This window comes from Fopius arisanus, unplaced genomic scaffold (genome assembly GCF_000806365.1).
Source record: "Fopius arisanus strain USDA-PBARC FA_bdor unplaced genomic scaffold, ASM80636v1 scaffold00018, whole genome shotgun sequence".
Taxonomy (NCBI): Eukaryota; Metazoa; Arthropoda; class Insecta; order Hymenoptera; family Braconidae; genus Fopius; species Fopius arisanus.
The window spans coordinates 1207916-1225859 of NW_011887757.1; the positions used below are offsets into that span (position 1 = coordinate 1207916).

The window sequence follows — 17944 nt, forward strand, 5'->3', positions numbered from 1 at the left end:
GGGGTGAGGCGCATTGAGAAAAGAAGTGATCAATCGTGCACGTTCTTGACGGAAATTTCGAATTAACTGGCTTTCGATAGCTAGTTATCTGATTCTTGAAATCATATTTTTAGAGAATCACTGATTTAGGGCAGTGAAGGTTCAGCTGTTCACGGAGAGAAAAATACTGGAAAGAGGACGTGACTAGTTACGTAATTGTGAGGTGATGAATTATTTCACTCATTTTTATCTAAAATCATGGGAGATTATTTAAAAAATGAGAGATGGTCAGTAAATTTTATTATTTGCTCCGAAAAATTTACGGTACTGTCAAGTATTTTTGTTTAAACTCCTAAAACTTAGAGTTTCAAGTAAAAAGTACGTCAAAGAACTTAAAGACTACTCAATTCCACGTAATTTTAGCGTGACTAGAGCAGTAATTTTTAGGGTTCTAAAGGTTTTCTAAAGAAATCGAAAAGGCGGGACGCTATTGGCTCCAGTTATTTTAGACTCGAGTCAACCAAAAAATTATTAAATGACGATCAATCGCGTAAATGCATAATCAACTCTTTTTTTCTCGGTGGGCAGATGTAGAATTCGGGCGATGGTAATGAGAGCCAATTACATTAATAAAAACCCTTCATTCGCTAATCGAGATTTGAAAAATCCCGCGGATTACTTCAACGCCAACTTCACGCGACTCATTGACCAATCGGGAGTAAGAGCAGTGTTCAGTTTACTTTTATTCATTTTGATGACCAACTTCATGCTATATTTCGTATGTGAGATAGGATTCATTTGATTTCGATTTCCACGCGAATCATTCATTCAGAGATACACGAGATCTAGAATTTATGATAGAATTTACTGTACCTCGTAAAAAGAAATCAGAATGGAGATATCTGATGGATTTTTGTGTCTAGGAGATAGTTAATTCATCATTGTATTCGGTTTGATCCTCAAAGAGACTCTATCCCGAATTTAAACCCCAAATTTGAATTTCCAAATTGTACGGCACGTCGAAACTTGGATGTCCGATCAATTGGAAAGTTGTGCAGACACTCGTTTGAATTCTAAATCCTCGCTTTGAATTATCAAACGACTACCAGGTACTGAATTCAGAAATTTCAGTATTCACAAATCTCTTAAAATTTTCAGCATTTCAAATGACATGAATAAATGAGACAAAGTGAAAGTCAAAAATTCCCTCTAGCCCGAAATTTCTATAAAACGAATTGTTATATCGGACAATGCCCAGAATTCAATTGAACATCCATTAAATTCAATTTTATTCTCCCCTCATGCTCGATTTTAATCTGAATGTCGAGTGATCTATTGAACGGGAGTAATTGGTACCGAGTGGAACGTAAAAAAAAAAAGCCAACGCTCGTCCGCATGCACGCGATTTTGGATTATCTCGCAATTCACTCGGTTTCGGTTTATCGATCAAATCCGAGTGGACAATTTTGCCTCGATATCAAATCGACGATTCAAAAACATCATTTTGCGAAACAGACTCGGTCTAGACGAGAAACAAAATGATGTAAGAGCAGTCGAACTGTTTTACCCGGACGAGGGACATAAAAACCCATGTCATTTGGCTTCGGCTGTCTCGTATTCTGGGATATCACATCCGATCGTATAATACCGGTGAGATAACACATTACTAGAAGGTCCCCCGCCGACTAAATATACCCGAGGTGATTTATCGATCGCTGTCAATGTTTACATTGGTAATTTACAACAACGGTTGACGCCTATTTGTCTAATGAATTCAAGTTTATGTTCTTTTATCCGAATTAACACCTGGCCTTCTCCCCAAAATCCCGGGAATCCCCTAGATTCCAGTATGATAGTTCCATTTTAAGATAATTGCGTGCAAAGAGATTCAAAATTTTAATATTTCAAGTGTCTGTAATTAAATCTTGAGTGTGTGTTGTGTTCCTTGGATTGATGATTCGTGTTGATTTCGCGAGTGGAATTCAACCGCCATTTTGATAATTGATGTGCTGTATGTTGTGGAATGTGTAATCGAAAAAAGGTGTCATTTTTGCGGAATTGAAGTCTCTTGGACATAATTACCGATATGTTCGAGGGGTTATTCATTGTCAAATATCGTGACTTGATGATTAATGATTTTACATGGTCTCTAGGTGATTTTAAATGATATCGGGGGATAATTGATTTCAAGTGACTTCAAATGAATTCAAGAGGTTTTTCTCTCCATTTCATGATTTCAAACGATTTCAATTGATTTTAGTTAATTTCCATTGGTTTCAAATGATTTCATATGAAAGGGGATTCCAGGGACTCTACCGAAAAAAAAAATCCCTAGATCCGAAACGAAAAACCTAACTGTCTACGACCCCGGGGAACCGGCGGATAAACATCTCGAATTCGTGCCCCTCAACATTGCAATTCCCCAAAAAAATGATCATATCCCTCCAAAGAGAGACCCCTGATTATCTCGATTGCACACCGATGCACTCCCGGGATAACGTAAAACCCATTATCAACAAAATTTCGTCTTGCATGTGGAAGCGGTGAATATAGACAGGTGCCTGGTGCACCGGAGAGAACGAGAGTTCCACTTTAGATTCACAAGCCGTAATAATGGTGGGGCCTATTGCATGAAAAACGACATGACGACAGGAAAATTTTGATGAATAACGTGTCTACTCGCTTGAAAAATCGACACAACGAGAAATGCCGCAATACTTGACGATACGAGTAGCTGGAAAATGATGATAATTACTCCCGTGTATGACACACAATGTTGATGAGGGGAGGAGGGTAAAAAATACACGAGTGCATTTGAATAAAAATAAATGGGAAAAAAAGTGGAAAAAAAAATGACGGGGTATGAGGTCGCGCGTTCTACAGCCACAAAAATGCGTTCGCGCGTGCAGATAATGTGAGTTTGTGCTTCGGTATGACCGTTATTACGCCTTGTGAATATAAACCGCTACAGCATCGGCCTCCGAGCGCAACAATTCTTCGAACGCGTTTATGCAAACACACGGGGAGGATGCGTGCAACACGTTGTCTTACGTGTTTCATTTTATTCCATATTCACAATTTTTATCTCGAGACAGTCGTTTACGGATATTTCGCGAGGGACTCTTTGTTCCGCGGAAGATTATCGCGATATTTTTCGAGAGTCGCGTGCAATCGGCAAGTCCGTTGGGATAATCGAGGGGAAAGCGAATGATTTTAATGGAATAACTAGTCATTGCTGCAATTTCCAGCTAATGGTCAATCATTTTTTATTATTCAAAACCAATTTTCCGAGTTGAAGCAGAACGCCATTTTGAGGGGTGCTTTTTTTATTCTAGTTACTAGAAGTTAGAATTAGATTGTGAAATTGTTATCGGAGCAGTACCTGATCTGCATCAAGTCTGATTTCATTTGAACTTCAATCGGACTTGAGTCATTCTCCACTCGGGTGGACAGATCAATTTGGGAGCACTTGAAAATGAAAATGGAATGGAATCATGAAACCTAAAACATGTTTTAAGATCGTACAGTCCGAGGCATATGGTGGCGTAATCGGTAGAGTGATGGGTTCGTAATGTCGAAGTCGTGGGTTCGCGCCCGGTCTCCGCCGACTCGATCATCAGTATAAAATTTACACGCCCCCTATTTCCCAACACACCATAAACCTCTGTCAGTCTCAGTCCGAGTCCCAGTCATATAGAAGTCATAAATATGTCATTAAAATAATCATTAGAAAAAAAAATCATACAATCCACACCTCAAACGGACTCAATCCCGCAGTAGAAATCAGTTATCAGTCCCAAATCTAGAGACTAAACCCTCGCCCTGAAATTCCACCCACCCCCTAGATTTCCATGGAGCATGTAGGAAATCCATTCAGCCCTCGAATTTCCTCCCTTCCTTCATCAGAGCGGTAAATCAACCAATAGAAACCATCGTGAAAAATATAAAAGGCCAAGTCGATTCAGGATGACTCGGCGGAAGGTTTACGAACGCCGGAAGTGGTCTACTCCACTACCCCCACCCGAATAAAATAAAACAAACCGAGGAAAATCCCTGGCAGAAGACGCCCTAGAGGGACAACGTGACAAAAAAAAAAAGACCCGCAGCTACCGGAAAATAAATAGGACCTCCGTCGGAGAATACCGACAGGACACAGCAGCCGAAGCGAGACGCAAAGCGCAACATCCACACGTTCAATTCGAATAAGAAAACTAAAAAGAGAGTGGGTGAGTGGGTGGCAAGAGGGGGAGGGCGTGCACTCGTAGTTTCTCGTGGTTTCTCCTCCTATCTGGTAGCGTGAAAGGAGAGGGCGTACAGTAATGTTCACTCCGTGCCACCGCATTTCAACAAAGTGGGGGGGAGGGCAAGACCTTCTTCCCCCTTCTCCCACCCCCTCTTTATTACCCCCTCCTCAACAGTTTCCCCCTTTTCTGTTGCATACACGCCAGATCGCTGGCTGAAACTGACAGCCCAGCCAGCTACTGTTGCTCTCTGTCTCTCTTCCACTTTCCACCTGTTATGCGAATCCCCGATAACCCCCCACCCTCTTTGCCACCCCCTTCATCGCCCGCCACTTCCCCCTACCTCCCCCCGACACCACCCACCCACCGCCCACGCAGCGCTACCGTCTTGCAGGTGTGCGGATGAGTAGGTGTAGGTGGGATCTTGCAGATGCAGCTTCTCATGGTTTTTACATTACATTGGTGAAATTAGTGATGAAATTTTTAGGGGTTGGTACTTACAAATCAAATCATCGAAATCAAAATGACGGATATTAATAAAATTGTACGAAGACAATTAGATATTACTGAAGTTTGCGAAATGGACATGGTAGTGATTACTATTAAAGATGCGAACTATGTCAATATCGTCTTCGATAGACATGGCATTAATTCTCATCTTTTATAGTAAGAATTACTATGGCAACATGATCCTTAAACTATTTCGAAGTTTTTAGATGTTGGCACTTACTCGGAAACGGCTGAAACCACACAGAGATATTTCCGAAATCGAAAAAGTATTGGCATGTTCCATACTATTTCATCATAGTTGAGCAACAACATGCTAATAACTACGCAGTACCAAGAAAATATTGACATGTCCCATAGTATTGACTACAATGTTAATAATAATTGCCCGAGAATATAGTAGAGTAGCAACAATAATAATAGTTACTATCTTGATATAGTTATTGCAGGAAACAACTATGTTCCATAGTAACCTGAAAATCATGTACATAATAACTATTACACATGACATGTTAACCCTGTCCCATTACCTTATAATCATCACTATCTCCCTAAACTATCCTATAACAAAAAAAAATACAACTATTCAGTTTCTTGAAAAATCTTTCTACTATGCCACCACACTATGTTCTCCAAAATCCACGATAACATTTACTATTCAATCCTCCCCCGAGAGGTTCATATATTCATCCCGCACTCCGGATACGATTTGTCATACATGAGAAACAAGTCAGGGTTGTCCCAAGGCTGGTCCAGCATTGGACCCAGATTGGCAGCACTGGGCCAAGCTCGGTGCATTCCACCTCACGTAGGTACACTGAAAAAAAAATTTTCTTTAGCCAAGAATATTTACTAACCACAAGAAAATATATTTGGCAGTAGTAAGTCTTATGGGAGTATTTATACAGTGATCACCAGATTTACTGGTGGGAAGAAAATATTCTTGGCAAAAATAATTTTTTTTCTCTGTGTACCTTCAAAGACTCCCAAAGATCTAGTAACATAACCTCACTCCACCCTCACCATTAGCCAACACATTAAAAACCATCGAACCCTCTCCAAACAAAAGGAACATGTCATCATCACCCCATCCCCGATTGATCATCAATTAATCCGAACCCATTCCCAACTGGAAAATTCCCATGTAGCCGAGAGAAGCGGTCCGGTGCGGGGCGGAATTGTTGGATTGGACGAGGCGTATCTCCCGCTGTTTGTCCGCGCATCCATTTGTCCATTTGCGTATCGAGTTGGTCTGGGGGTGCTTTATGGGAATTAGCGGTGTATTGTGGGTTGGCAGTGGGCGGGCAATGTGCACTGGTGCACGAGAAAACCGGTGATACGAGAGAGGATACAAAGGGGCTCCAGGGGGTGGCTGTAGGTGGCAGAGGGTGGTAGAGGGTGGCAGAGGGTGGCGTTGGATGGTGGATGGGGTGGCGTTGGATGGTAGATGGGGTGAAGAAGGGAAAGGGGCGGCAAGGGGATGGTGAATATAGTGATGTACACAAGAGAACGCCAGTATAAGGGATGGAAACCCCATGTATACATATATACAATATGTTTTACCCCGGGAAATGGTTGTTGGAATGGGCTCGCCCGACGATTATTCCACTGTGCCGACTCTGTTTGTCAATATGCGAGCGATATGATCACCAAGTATAATCAGCGTCGTTTCTACATCCCTCTATTCTGTCTCTTCAACCCTTGTATGTCTCCTCATCCATTTCCTACACCAGTGTTTCTCGCAAATACCGCTCATTCGGTATCTCTGTGTCAATAGAATGTTACTTTGTGACTATCTAGAAATAGGGGGGGCAGGGGGGAGGGGCTTTTATTCGCTGGGATTATCAAACGAGGGAGGTAATGAATAGTGGTTTTAATGAAAAATTGGGGATTCAACGGGACTCACCTTTTTGATTCACGGATTTGTCGATGGATTTTTTATCGAACGCTTTATTATTTTTTCTTTCGTCGGGATTGTCCACGAGGATTTAGGGGTGATATTTTCGACCCTAATCGAATATTTTTTGATGGATATTTCTTGGAATTTTAGGCGCCGGGTTGTCTGAGTTGTCAATTATGTTTTTTTTCATTTAATTTCGATTTGATGCCGTCAGCAAATTTCTCGTTTATCTTGAAAATCCAAGAATATTGGGTTTTTTATTTTGAATGTTCATTGATTTTTCAATGAAAACTTGAATTTCCATTCATCGGGAAAATGCACTGTTTAAAAACTGTCTAATTTACAACAAATTGTAAATTTAAAGAAATTATTACGCGAATTTTCAACGTTTTTGCGATTTTTTAATGTCATAAGAACTTAAAAATTGATAATTATTCAGCCACTGACAAAATTAACTGATTCATCAATGAGAAAAATTCCCAGAAATTTCATGTTCTTTCCCGTTAAAAATTCAAATTTGAAAACTGATTCTCCTCATATAATTCCGGCACACGGACAGTTATAAAAGGGAAGTTTCTCTCCGTGCCGAATCCGTAGTAGCCTGACGAGTTTTTAGAGAACTCGATTGGATTTACCACTTGACTATCTCGATTTAGCGATATTTTGTCGACTATAACCCAGCAAAAGGGAAGTAGAAGCTCGGGTATGGGGAAAGACTCTGGTAATTTGAGCGAGTGCCATCACAGTCGAAGGGTTTAATGATGTTAGGTGCAATTACATGCATTAGCGGGAAAAGGAGATGCTCGCGACCTTCGACATACACAAGCCCAACAGTTAGCAAAAGGGTGATGCCTAGGTGTTTTGCTGGATTGACGATAGGAGGTTTAACACGGAATATGCGAGGAGAAAGGGCGGAAATGAGTGGCGCCCCACTGGAACCTCTGATCCCTCACCCTTCTGTCACCGTGTGATGCACGTTAACGCGTTAACTGTCGTTTTACATAGTTTCCTCTGTCGTCTGCCTCTTCTCCTTCTCATACAAATTTACCCATTTACACACGTACATCGGGGGGTTAAGCATACGCATCGCTGGATCATGATCAAACGGCGAACAGACAGGTGATGCAGCTCCATCCGTTGCTAATTATTCTCGCGTTTTTTTTTTCATTCCGCGAAGACGTAACAATTCATGGGGAGAAATTAAAAAAATTATCGGACCACGCTGCAAGTTTGGAGCATTGCGATCTAACCGTGAATATTACGGTTCGGTCTGGTAAAATTTACTAGCTCTGAAACTGGAAGAGTAATTAAGGTTGTTGTCGCGTAGAATTTTTTTTCGACAGTTTTCGTTAACAATTTTATGGTGAATCGTTTGAAAAATTAGCAACAAAATGAGCCTTTTCCGTTTGCAATTGACCGTTTTGAACTTGAGATATAAATTTTTGAAATTCGAGTGATTTAACACGTGTTTAAATGGAGTTTTGCCGATTAGAATTTTTTTAAAATCAACGGCTCGACAGTTTCAGAAATAAAAAAAAAACGTGGAATATACATCGTGGGAGGAAATACAGAAAAAAAAAATCAAATCGATTGACCGTTTGGTTTACGGAATATAATTATCGGAAATTCATAAATTTATATAATTGAAAATAGTTAATATGGAAAATATATAGTTATGCTTTAGCTATCCATGCACAATGCAATCAATCAAGTGAGACTATATACCGCTAAAAGATTGTGTTCTAAACTGGCCCGTTTTACAGCGGATAAACTTTTTACAGAGACTGTCGCGCGACAACCACCTTAATAGTCCAGTGAAATTTAATGGAAGTGCTGTTGAAAATGAATGACTGATACGAAAAAAAATGAACTGTCCATTATTAAATCCGATGCTTCCATGAATATTTCAGCTCTTTAGGAGTACATTTTACAGCATTTAATGAACTTCGGAGAAAATTGAGGATCGGTTCAGTAAATTTTGTTGCCCTGTGCGGTAAATACTCCGTGAAACTGCTGTGATTTTTATGAATTTCACATGACGTTTCATCAGTACAACGCAACATCCCACGTTTACTAATACGAGACCAGTAATTTTTCGTGGATATTTTTCATGTTCGTAATTCAAAATTATCAATTTTGTATTTTTAATTAATTATCATCCGTAAACATGTTCGATTTTTTATATTTTGGTTATCAAGTACTAATCCATTTTGTTTGATCGAGTAATTTCTCAAGTTCTTCACAAAAAAAACTACGAAATTTTCCGGTAATTTTACCCGAACAAGAAAAATTTCTCAGAAAATTTCCGACTTACCCCTGAACATTCAAAAATTCATAAACGTCCATTTTTTATGAGGCTGGTGTGTTGTTTGTCCTGCCCCGTAAAGTGTCTCAATCATTCGGTAAAAATGACGGAATGACTTGTCAATACATGCGTCATTATTACTGGTGGGTAATTTTTTCAGAAAAAATCGCGGAATTCCCGTGACAATTCCTGAAATCCTTCTTCCAACTCACGCTTTTTATTGAACTTCACTTTTTCGCGGACCGTTAAAAACTTCATTTACCTTGTTTTTCTCGTGATTTTTATTGGCAGTTTCTCTCCGAGTGAGAAGTCATAGCGACATGAATATTTCAGGTTGGCAATCGCTAATTATTCTCCTCTGAATGCCTCGTTTTCTCGACTCATCCTTTCATTATTCGACGCTGAATAGCATTTCCATTTCGCGTCAAATGAAAAATTGACGTTTGACACCTGTAAAAAGGTCTTGCGTGTTCTCTGGCGATTTTCCTCTCTCCGAAGAAGCGATTGTCGTGGGTCAGAACGTGAAATCACTCACGAATTTTCCTCACGCACGATCTCACCATCAACTCCCAGTCACGTGCAGCTGATCTATCAATTTGTCAGCAGTGGGTTTTCACTCAGAATTTCATTTACCGAATAAAAAAAAAATCGAATGAGAAATATCTCTCCAATCTCCAGACCATAAAATTCAATTTATTGAAAACCTCCGCTTCCAGGCAGTTACTGTAATTAAACGAATCCACCTCCGCTGAAAATCGACAAAGTGCTTAACGAGTCGATTAATTGTTGCATTAAACATTACCGCCGTCAGACGGTGGATTATTCATGCTCGGTGCTCATATTAGAAGGCGCCAAGACGTGGGGTTGATGACGGGTATTTATTACTATGCATTTTCTCTTTATATGGCAAGAAAATAACAAAATTGTACGACTCAAGCGCTCACTAGCTCGAGTCTTATCGTTGCTTGTGAGCTAAACGAAATAATTACTCTCCTCATTAACGTCTTGTTTCATTTTTCTGGTGAGTCCAACCCTCGGCAATTCTTTCTTTCTTCTCCTCAATTATAATAATACCCACTTTTCAATTACTCCGAGATATAAATATTTTTTTATGAATTTATAACATTTTTTTCCGGAGGAATAAATAAGTTTTCGTGGAATTTCGGAGTTTCACAGTCCTCACCGCCTTATCGTGGCGAGATATCAAAATTTGTGTAATAACCTTTTTTTTAGCTCGTAATTGGTCCTTCAAAAAATGTTATAATGAAAATTTCGATATTAGGCCTGGATTTGGAGATATTTCATGAGGAAATGATCCGTGAACGTCACGTTCCCTTTTTTTCGGTTTTTGGAGTCATTTCTGGCTTTCTCTCGTATTGAGGTGATATATTTTTTGTACTCATTTGAAAGCTCATTAAATAAGCTTCAAAAAAACATGTGATTCATCTGATTCACACATTTTTTTCATGGAGTTATTCAGTTTTGAACCTGAAAATGTGATTTTCATGTTTAATCTAAATTTCAGCTGTCGTGGAATTTTTATATATTTCCAAAGCAGATGGATAAAAATATTCATATACCATTTTGAAGAATATTTTTCAGTCTTTGAAACGGCCCCAGTTGTATTCAATTTGACCGCATTTTTGTAAAGTTATTGGAGTTCTTTTCATTTTTTCTTCATTACGTCAAACTCTAAAATTCATGTTTATTGTTAATTATCCTAACATTCAGAGACGGAAATCAGGAAATATATTGTTAACTATTTGAAGATCTTGAGGAACTCTTCATAACGCTTTTTGACTTTTTCGATTCCATCGATTTGATCAAGAGTTATCGATGATAATGCGTCGAATTTCACGTGTCACATTTTGAAAAATAATAATTAATATTTTTTTATTAATTAATAAAATCTACAATTCCATTCACATATACAAATCCATCGAATCTCTGATCCAAAATATTCAATTCAAATGTCTCAATTACCATTAAACAGATTAAATTCAATTTCCTAAAAAATAATTAAAGCACTTTTCCAACTAATTAATAAAAAACCATTTGAAACCATTGAAACACAAAATTAAAAAAAATGCTTCCATTCGGAAGCAAAAAAACCCTAGACCTTCATGAATGCCCTTGAAAACCGCTAAACCTACGTTTTCTCACCCGCGGAATTCCCGTGATTAACGACTCGCCAAAAAAATAAAGCCAAAAACTGCATAATAATAATTGCACTGGTAGCGAGTGCAATCAATCCCGGGGTTGTCCGGCGATCCTCAGGTCCTTATCGCCCTCGCCATCAGAAGAACGCGAATGAACCAAAAAAATTCCCCAGAAGGATAATAACAAGGATAAAGCGCCGGGATTCCCCGACCAATACTGATGGCCCGCCATTAGTGAAAACTCGCCCAGTTGTTTATCCCCTCTTTATCGGTATTGCAGTGCCTTGATATTCACCCGCGAATTTTATTGTGAATCGTATTCCTCCCAAGATGTGGCTATAGTAAGAATTCCATCCTATGAGTATGTGAATGAGTCGGGCAGCTGCTACATTCCTGTGTGCTGTCACTTGTGCATTTTCTTTGGACCCTTTTCTTTTGAAATGAATTTTAAAAAAAAAAGGACCCCTTGTCGGCGCGGCGTTTCGTATCGCCGGTCATCGCCGTATCGGATCTTGTGGGAAAAGACACTGTCGGGATATAAATATCAAATTATCCTGTCTCAATGGCATTTTCACTGTTTATTTCGCCGATTTCTCTCTCCGCCCTCCTCCCCCTCGCACACCGACCCTTTTTTTTTGCGATTAATTAACCCAACGTGAATCGTATGGACAATTAAATTTAATCATCGCGGAATAACTGTCGACATTTATTTTGCATTTCACGTTCGGAGGTTTATATACATCACGGTGAATGGTATGGGGAGAACCGTTCATTAAAGTCTGCCGTTTTCCAAATGTTATTTTTAGGGAATGAAAAAGGAGAGTGAGGGAATGCTGAGGACCTTTATTTTTGGGGTCTTCTTCGCGGATTGTTGAAGAGGTAGAGGAAGTCGAGATCCGGGGGAGAGGATGCAGTGAGAATTTGAAGATTTTTCTTTTCGTTTAGATTGTGTCGATTTAATCGACTCAGTTATTTAATTAATCATTGCAAAATGCGATCTAGCTTATCCGAAAATAATTATAATTTTTAATTTTTTTAAATTCATTTCAATTTTAATTTTTTTAATTTTAATTTCAACATTTCTCCCTCAAACAATCAATTCCAGTTGAATAATTTCCTGTAAATTGAAAGAAAATGGAGTTTCAAAAATTTTATAAAAATTTCGGTTAAAAATTATTGATAATTATTCCAATAATTATTGATTAATCAAACTTCAGAGAAATGATAAAATCCTGATATCAGTCAACAACATTAAAATAAAAATGAAAAACAAAAGCGAGATTTCTTATATCTCGATAAAAATCATCCGGTCTAGTGAAGATGAAAGAGTCGTGTGTCACAAAAATTAAAGAGCAAGAGACACAGGAGCGAAAAAAAAAATAAAATAACGAAATAAAGGGGAGAATGATAACGAGATGATGAGGTTAAGGCCAAAGACGCCTCCGTATTCAGCGTAATTTGCTTACAATTAAAATAACACGGGGATCCATCCATCCATCGCAGTGTTGGCTCTGTGGCGTCTAGAAAGTGATTAATTCTTAACAAGGGCGCGGTTTTGCACTCGAGCACTTGAATCTACCGCGATGTTAGCGCGAGGAATAAAGGAGAAAAAAAGAATCGAGCTACAATGCCCCGGTCGGCCCTCTGTCACCCCCTTTTTTTTATTTTATTTTTTATGCCCCAGCGATGGGGTCACAATATAAACGGCCCCACCCCCTCAATCCGCTGAGACTTTAATTAATTTTGTATGTGCTGCACGCGCCCGCAAGAATAAAGTCACGAGGCAAGACTACTTGGTGGAGGGACCACCAGAGGATCCACTTCAACTGAGAATAATGCCGGTGATGCACGTGGCTGCGTATAACAAACCCTTTCTTCGTTGTGGTCTCTCTTCTGTGGCTTGCCCTTCATCATTTCCTCTGAATTTCAATTTTTTTCCTCTGATATGCCGAAATTTTTTATTGAATTCAAAATTTTCTGGTTACTTTCCCCTGAAAATTAAGAGAATATCTGGTGATTTCAATTGTAATCCGCAAGTTGCCATTTTAAACTCGTATTTTATGCGTTCCAATCTCTTAAATGATTTTTTTTTATTTGAAAATTTTGAAAATCCCGGGCTTTTTGGCGCTGTCAACTTCACACCTTTTCCGGACCAATCCGCATTAGCAACGAATGGAGCAACTTCAAGTAGTGGATAATCACCCATTTTAGGTCCTCCAGACCTCCAAAATGGCGGTACAATTTCAATTTTCTTTTCATCTTCAATAACAGAATTTCAAACCGAAATTCTCCCTTCGATTTTCCCTGGAAATAAAGACAATATTCTGGAATTAATTCCAATCCGAATAAAACTATTTAAGACCCGTAATTCACGAATTCGAGCCTCGCAAATGATTTGATTAATTTAGTAAACAGTAAAAATTTCGGACTTCATCTCGCCGCCAACTTCACGCGAGATCCGGACGGAGCAGAATTAGCGTCGGATAAAAGACCTTAACCTAGCAGATAATTCCCTTTTCGTCCTCCAAGGTTGCCCTGCAATTGGTGGAGCCAACAGAAAGCGAGAGAATGGGAAAAATAGAGATGACATAAAAGATAAAATACTTTCGCTATCCGAATCCCTCTGCCCCGAGGTGACGCGATCGCATCGAAGAGACGAAAAGAGAGTTCTCCCCAGGGAGTTCCTTACTTTTTTCCCACATAACGCCATGGAGATAAGAAGTCGAAGACAATAATCCTTCTGACGGCTGACTCGATGTGCTCGTCGGCTTACATATTATTTTTTATTTCCTGTCTGTCTGGTGGATATGTGCGATTGTGGGTTGAGGTTTTGATGCAGTTTAATCGGATGAGTGTCCCTTTGCCTCCAGTGAATTACAACTTGACGCATTTCCGAGACATTGAGAATATCCAAGCGCCTTTTGCAGTCGCCGAACTAAAAATCATCTCCAAGGAAATTTTCATTTCTCCCTTTTTAAAAATTCAGGTCAAACGAAAATTATCACCATTTTTAACAGAACATCATAGCAATAACAAAGATAATGTCTTCAGAGGACAGATTCGACGAGAATGAAAGGAATATCTTAATCATGGAATACAATTTGGAAAATTAATTATTAGTTACACTACTCCCTCCTCCGAAAAGAATTCCGGGCAATGGAAATATCTGGAATTGATGAATTATAATATTTCAGTTATCTGGGGCTTTTAATTAATTAATTAATTAATTAATCAATCATTGGTTATTATTATATCTTATTATCTATTTGTTACAACATTTTAAATATAATAAATAAAATACCACTGGTATTTTGGTACCGATCGTCGGTACCGATTTCTGATGTTTTTAATTTCTCGATTTCATTGTCGAGTCGGACTGGACCTGACCGACAGTTTTCTCCTCAGGGTAAGGTTCCTTGGTACATAGATGAGTACATAGAGTAAATAGAGTACGGGCATATAAAAGGAAAAGGGGAAGAAAAACCCAAACGGATACACCACAAAAAGAAATTTTTATAAAAATTTATATTTCTCTATAATATACTATATATTTACTCAAATTACATATGTATATGACTTATATACCTACAGCAGTAATAATTTATGCTTCAACTTCAAAATATGACAATCTAAAAAATTAATTACTTCAAAGATAAATAATTATATTAAAAACATATTACAATATAGTTTCAAGCCTTTTTTTTAAATAAATAACGCCAGTGGTATATTGTTAACATGATATTATTATAAATTTAATTTACCTGAATTTTCTCTGCATTATCCATTATACAAAACTGGAATAACAATTCGATCTCGAATTGATAAACAAAAATCGATTTATCAGTAATGAAAAATTTTCTCAGAAACCTTTCTCTTCCTGGACAACCTCCACTCTGAATCGCTACATTATGCCTTTGACGCCTAGAAACATCAAGGAATCCATAATCATAGATCAGAGAATCGTCTTTTGGTTGCTACAGTTGTCTGTATACACAACGAGATGCTCCCGGATATCTTTATCGGCGTATGTTTATTATCCATTCGTCGTCTCTCAAACCTTTTGATATTTTTCCCCCCACTCTCTGTGCCCCTCCCCCCCCCCCCCATAAACTCATTCGTGAATAAACAAATTGCACATACGCAGTGAACGAGTTGCACTGGTGCTGGGGGTTTGTACCGCGGTTTTCTCGAAAAGCGGGAATATTAATAATTCCCTTTGGTGTTTTCTGATTATCAGTCACAATATTGCGCTTGCCGACTGCTGACTACTCTGATGGATGTAATGCTGGTATACATGTGTATCCACTCTATTCATCCGAGTGTTATTTGGTTCAGTGTTGGGCTTTTGCTGGGGAGTTGTCTCACTGGGGTTCACAAAGCTCCACTTTGTTTCGTTTGGGATGATGGCTTGCGTCATGGGTTTATTATATCGTGACCCTGATAGCAGCGAGATTGACCATTGATAAATCATTTTTTTTTTTTTCATTTTTTTTATTATTTGGTTTGTCATAATGCTACAGCAAATATTGATGGAATATTTGTACGGCTTTCAAAATTCACGTTCAATGCACAAGTATAACTAATTTCAAACGATTTTTTCAGTCAATCTATAGAAAAATTAACATTCTTTTTCGTGTGTGGGTGCAAATCAGAATTATTATCAGAATAATCATGAACAGTGGGAATTTTCTTCATTTATCCTTCAAATTTGGTTTCAAATATTGCGAATTTGAGGGAAAAATATAGCGAGGCACTTTTTTTTTCTCTCAAATATATTCTGGAAGAGAAAATCCCGCGGGGAGTTTTACCCCTCGGCAATATCAAAAAAGACAACACAATGAGAAAAACATGTTCTTTAGTCTAGAATATTTACTAACCACAAGAAAATATATTTGGCATTAGTAAGTCTTATGGGAGTATTTACACAGTGATCGCCAGATTTACTGGTGGAAAGAAAATATTCTTGGGAAAAGTAATTTTTTTTCTCAATGCAGGTGTAACAGAAATTAGGAAAGATAAGAATGATTACAGTACGCGTTAATTAAATTCTTTCTGTTTCTGAAATTCGATATGTCACATGAAAAAACATTCCAATTTCTCAAATCGGGAACTCCAAAAATTCGGGAAGCGGAAAATTGTGGACCCGAGAAAAAACAGCGAAATGGGAAAGAACAATAAAATGTTTTTCCCCCCTGAGGACTCATTGACATCGATCCACACTCATATGTTCGGTAATTGCGTTGCTAAAATAGCCCCTGGGATGCAGCAGTTGCAGTTTGGCGTGAATGCGCGAATGCATATTCAGAACGGGCCTCCTCATCTTCTTATATGCCCCTCTGCCTGACTAAAACTCTGTGAGTACCTCATGAGATGAGGGAGACGAAGGGAATCGGGGGAGTAAGACGGAATTACAGAAACATGGTAGTTGCCCCACTGCCTACCATCCAAAATGCACAAGTGTATATACGTGAATGTGAATGGAACTTGCTTGGCACCCCGCCTGTTTATATTTAGCCACTGTGGGCGGTATAGCTGTCATGGATACGTATCATCGGCATAACTGAGAGGCCCGTGCGTGCCCGATGAATAATGAATCTTCGGTCCTCATCGACTTCTGCATCACTGGGTGCCCTCTTCCACCAATAAATGCCCGCACTCAGTGAATCAATCGACGTTGCCATTGCCTAAATTCCACAGTACATAGTGAGTCATGGAAATCATGATAATCTTGAGTTGATCCGATCGGCAGTGACCAATCATCATTTTTCATGGAAAAATTCTCCAGTGAATCCGGGGGGTACTTGTAGTAACCGTGGCAGAGTCGGGTATGCCACTCCACTGTATGAATAAACGTCTTCCTTATTCGACTAAAATAGATCCTAAACTTCATGCATATCTGGATCACAGCCAGATGAAGAGAGAGGACAGGACAGGGACCCTCGCAATTATCATTTGCTATTTCGTTATTCTGAAGTGCTCGAAAATCCTTCATTACTTATCCATTTTATGATTTATTTTTAAATTTTCTTACCTTGAAAAAAAAAAATCATTCGTAGTTCTTTTTGATTTGTATTGTTTTTCAAAATGATTTGTAGTTCTTTTTGATTTGTATTGCTTTTTTTTTTAAATCAATTTATAGCTCCTTCATTACTCACATATTTTATAATTTATTCTTAAATTGTATTGCCGTGAAAAAAAATCACTTGTAGTTCTTTTTGATTCGTATTGTTTTTTAAATTGATTTGTAGTTCTTTTTGATTTGTATTACTATTTAAAAGAAATCAATTTATAGCTCGTTGTGATGTATACTACTCCTCCAGCTCTCCCGAATTTGAATGAACATTCGACAATATGAAATAATTTCTACCTTATGAATATAGAGCTTGAAGTCCTTTGATAATTCAACTGGTTGGAATTCTAATTGCAATCTCTTGTTTCTGTTGGAATATTGCAGACGTATCCAAGTCACTTGCCAGTTGACTCGCAGAAGCAAATGGAGATGCAGCGGTTACAAAGTGAACACTTGAAGAGACAGCAGGAGCACATGATGCAGCATCACAATAATATACAAGAGCTTCAGGCGCAGATAACAAAGGGACAATTGAGTATGCCAAGCGCTCAATCACTCATGTTTCTGCCGTTTCTCGAGCAACTACGTGGTTTACCAGTATCGTCTACTATGCCACCACCCACGTCAACTACCACCGGAAATAAGCATATCAATTCAATAGCTAATGTAAGTGCCATCAGGCTATTCAATTCTCTAATAGTAATCCCATGTTAGTCAAAAGACGACCTCGGGTTTCAAATACAACTCGAACGTATTGATAGCTTGTCAATTCATCCCTGAAAT

The 17944-nt window shown here is 38.6% G+C and overlaps 1 protein-coding gene across 1 annotated transcript in view; it reads left to right on the top strand.

Moving 5' to 3' along the window:
* Nucleotides 1-17944, top strand: part of Sox102F (transcription factor Sox102F) — a 42798-nt gene that overhangs the window by 22625 nt on the left and 2229 nt on the right. Inside the window, exon 4 of the mRNA XM_011300575.1 lies at nt 17546-17827. Within this exon, the coding sequence (XP_011298877.1) occupies nt 17546-17827 (282 nt within the window). The remainder of the gene's footprint in view (nt 1-17545; nt 17828-17944) is intronic.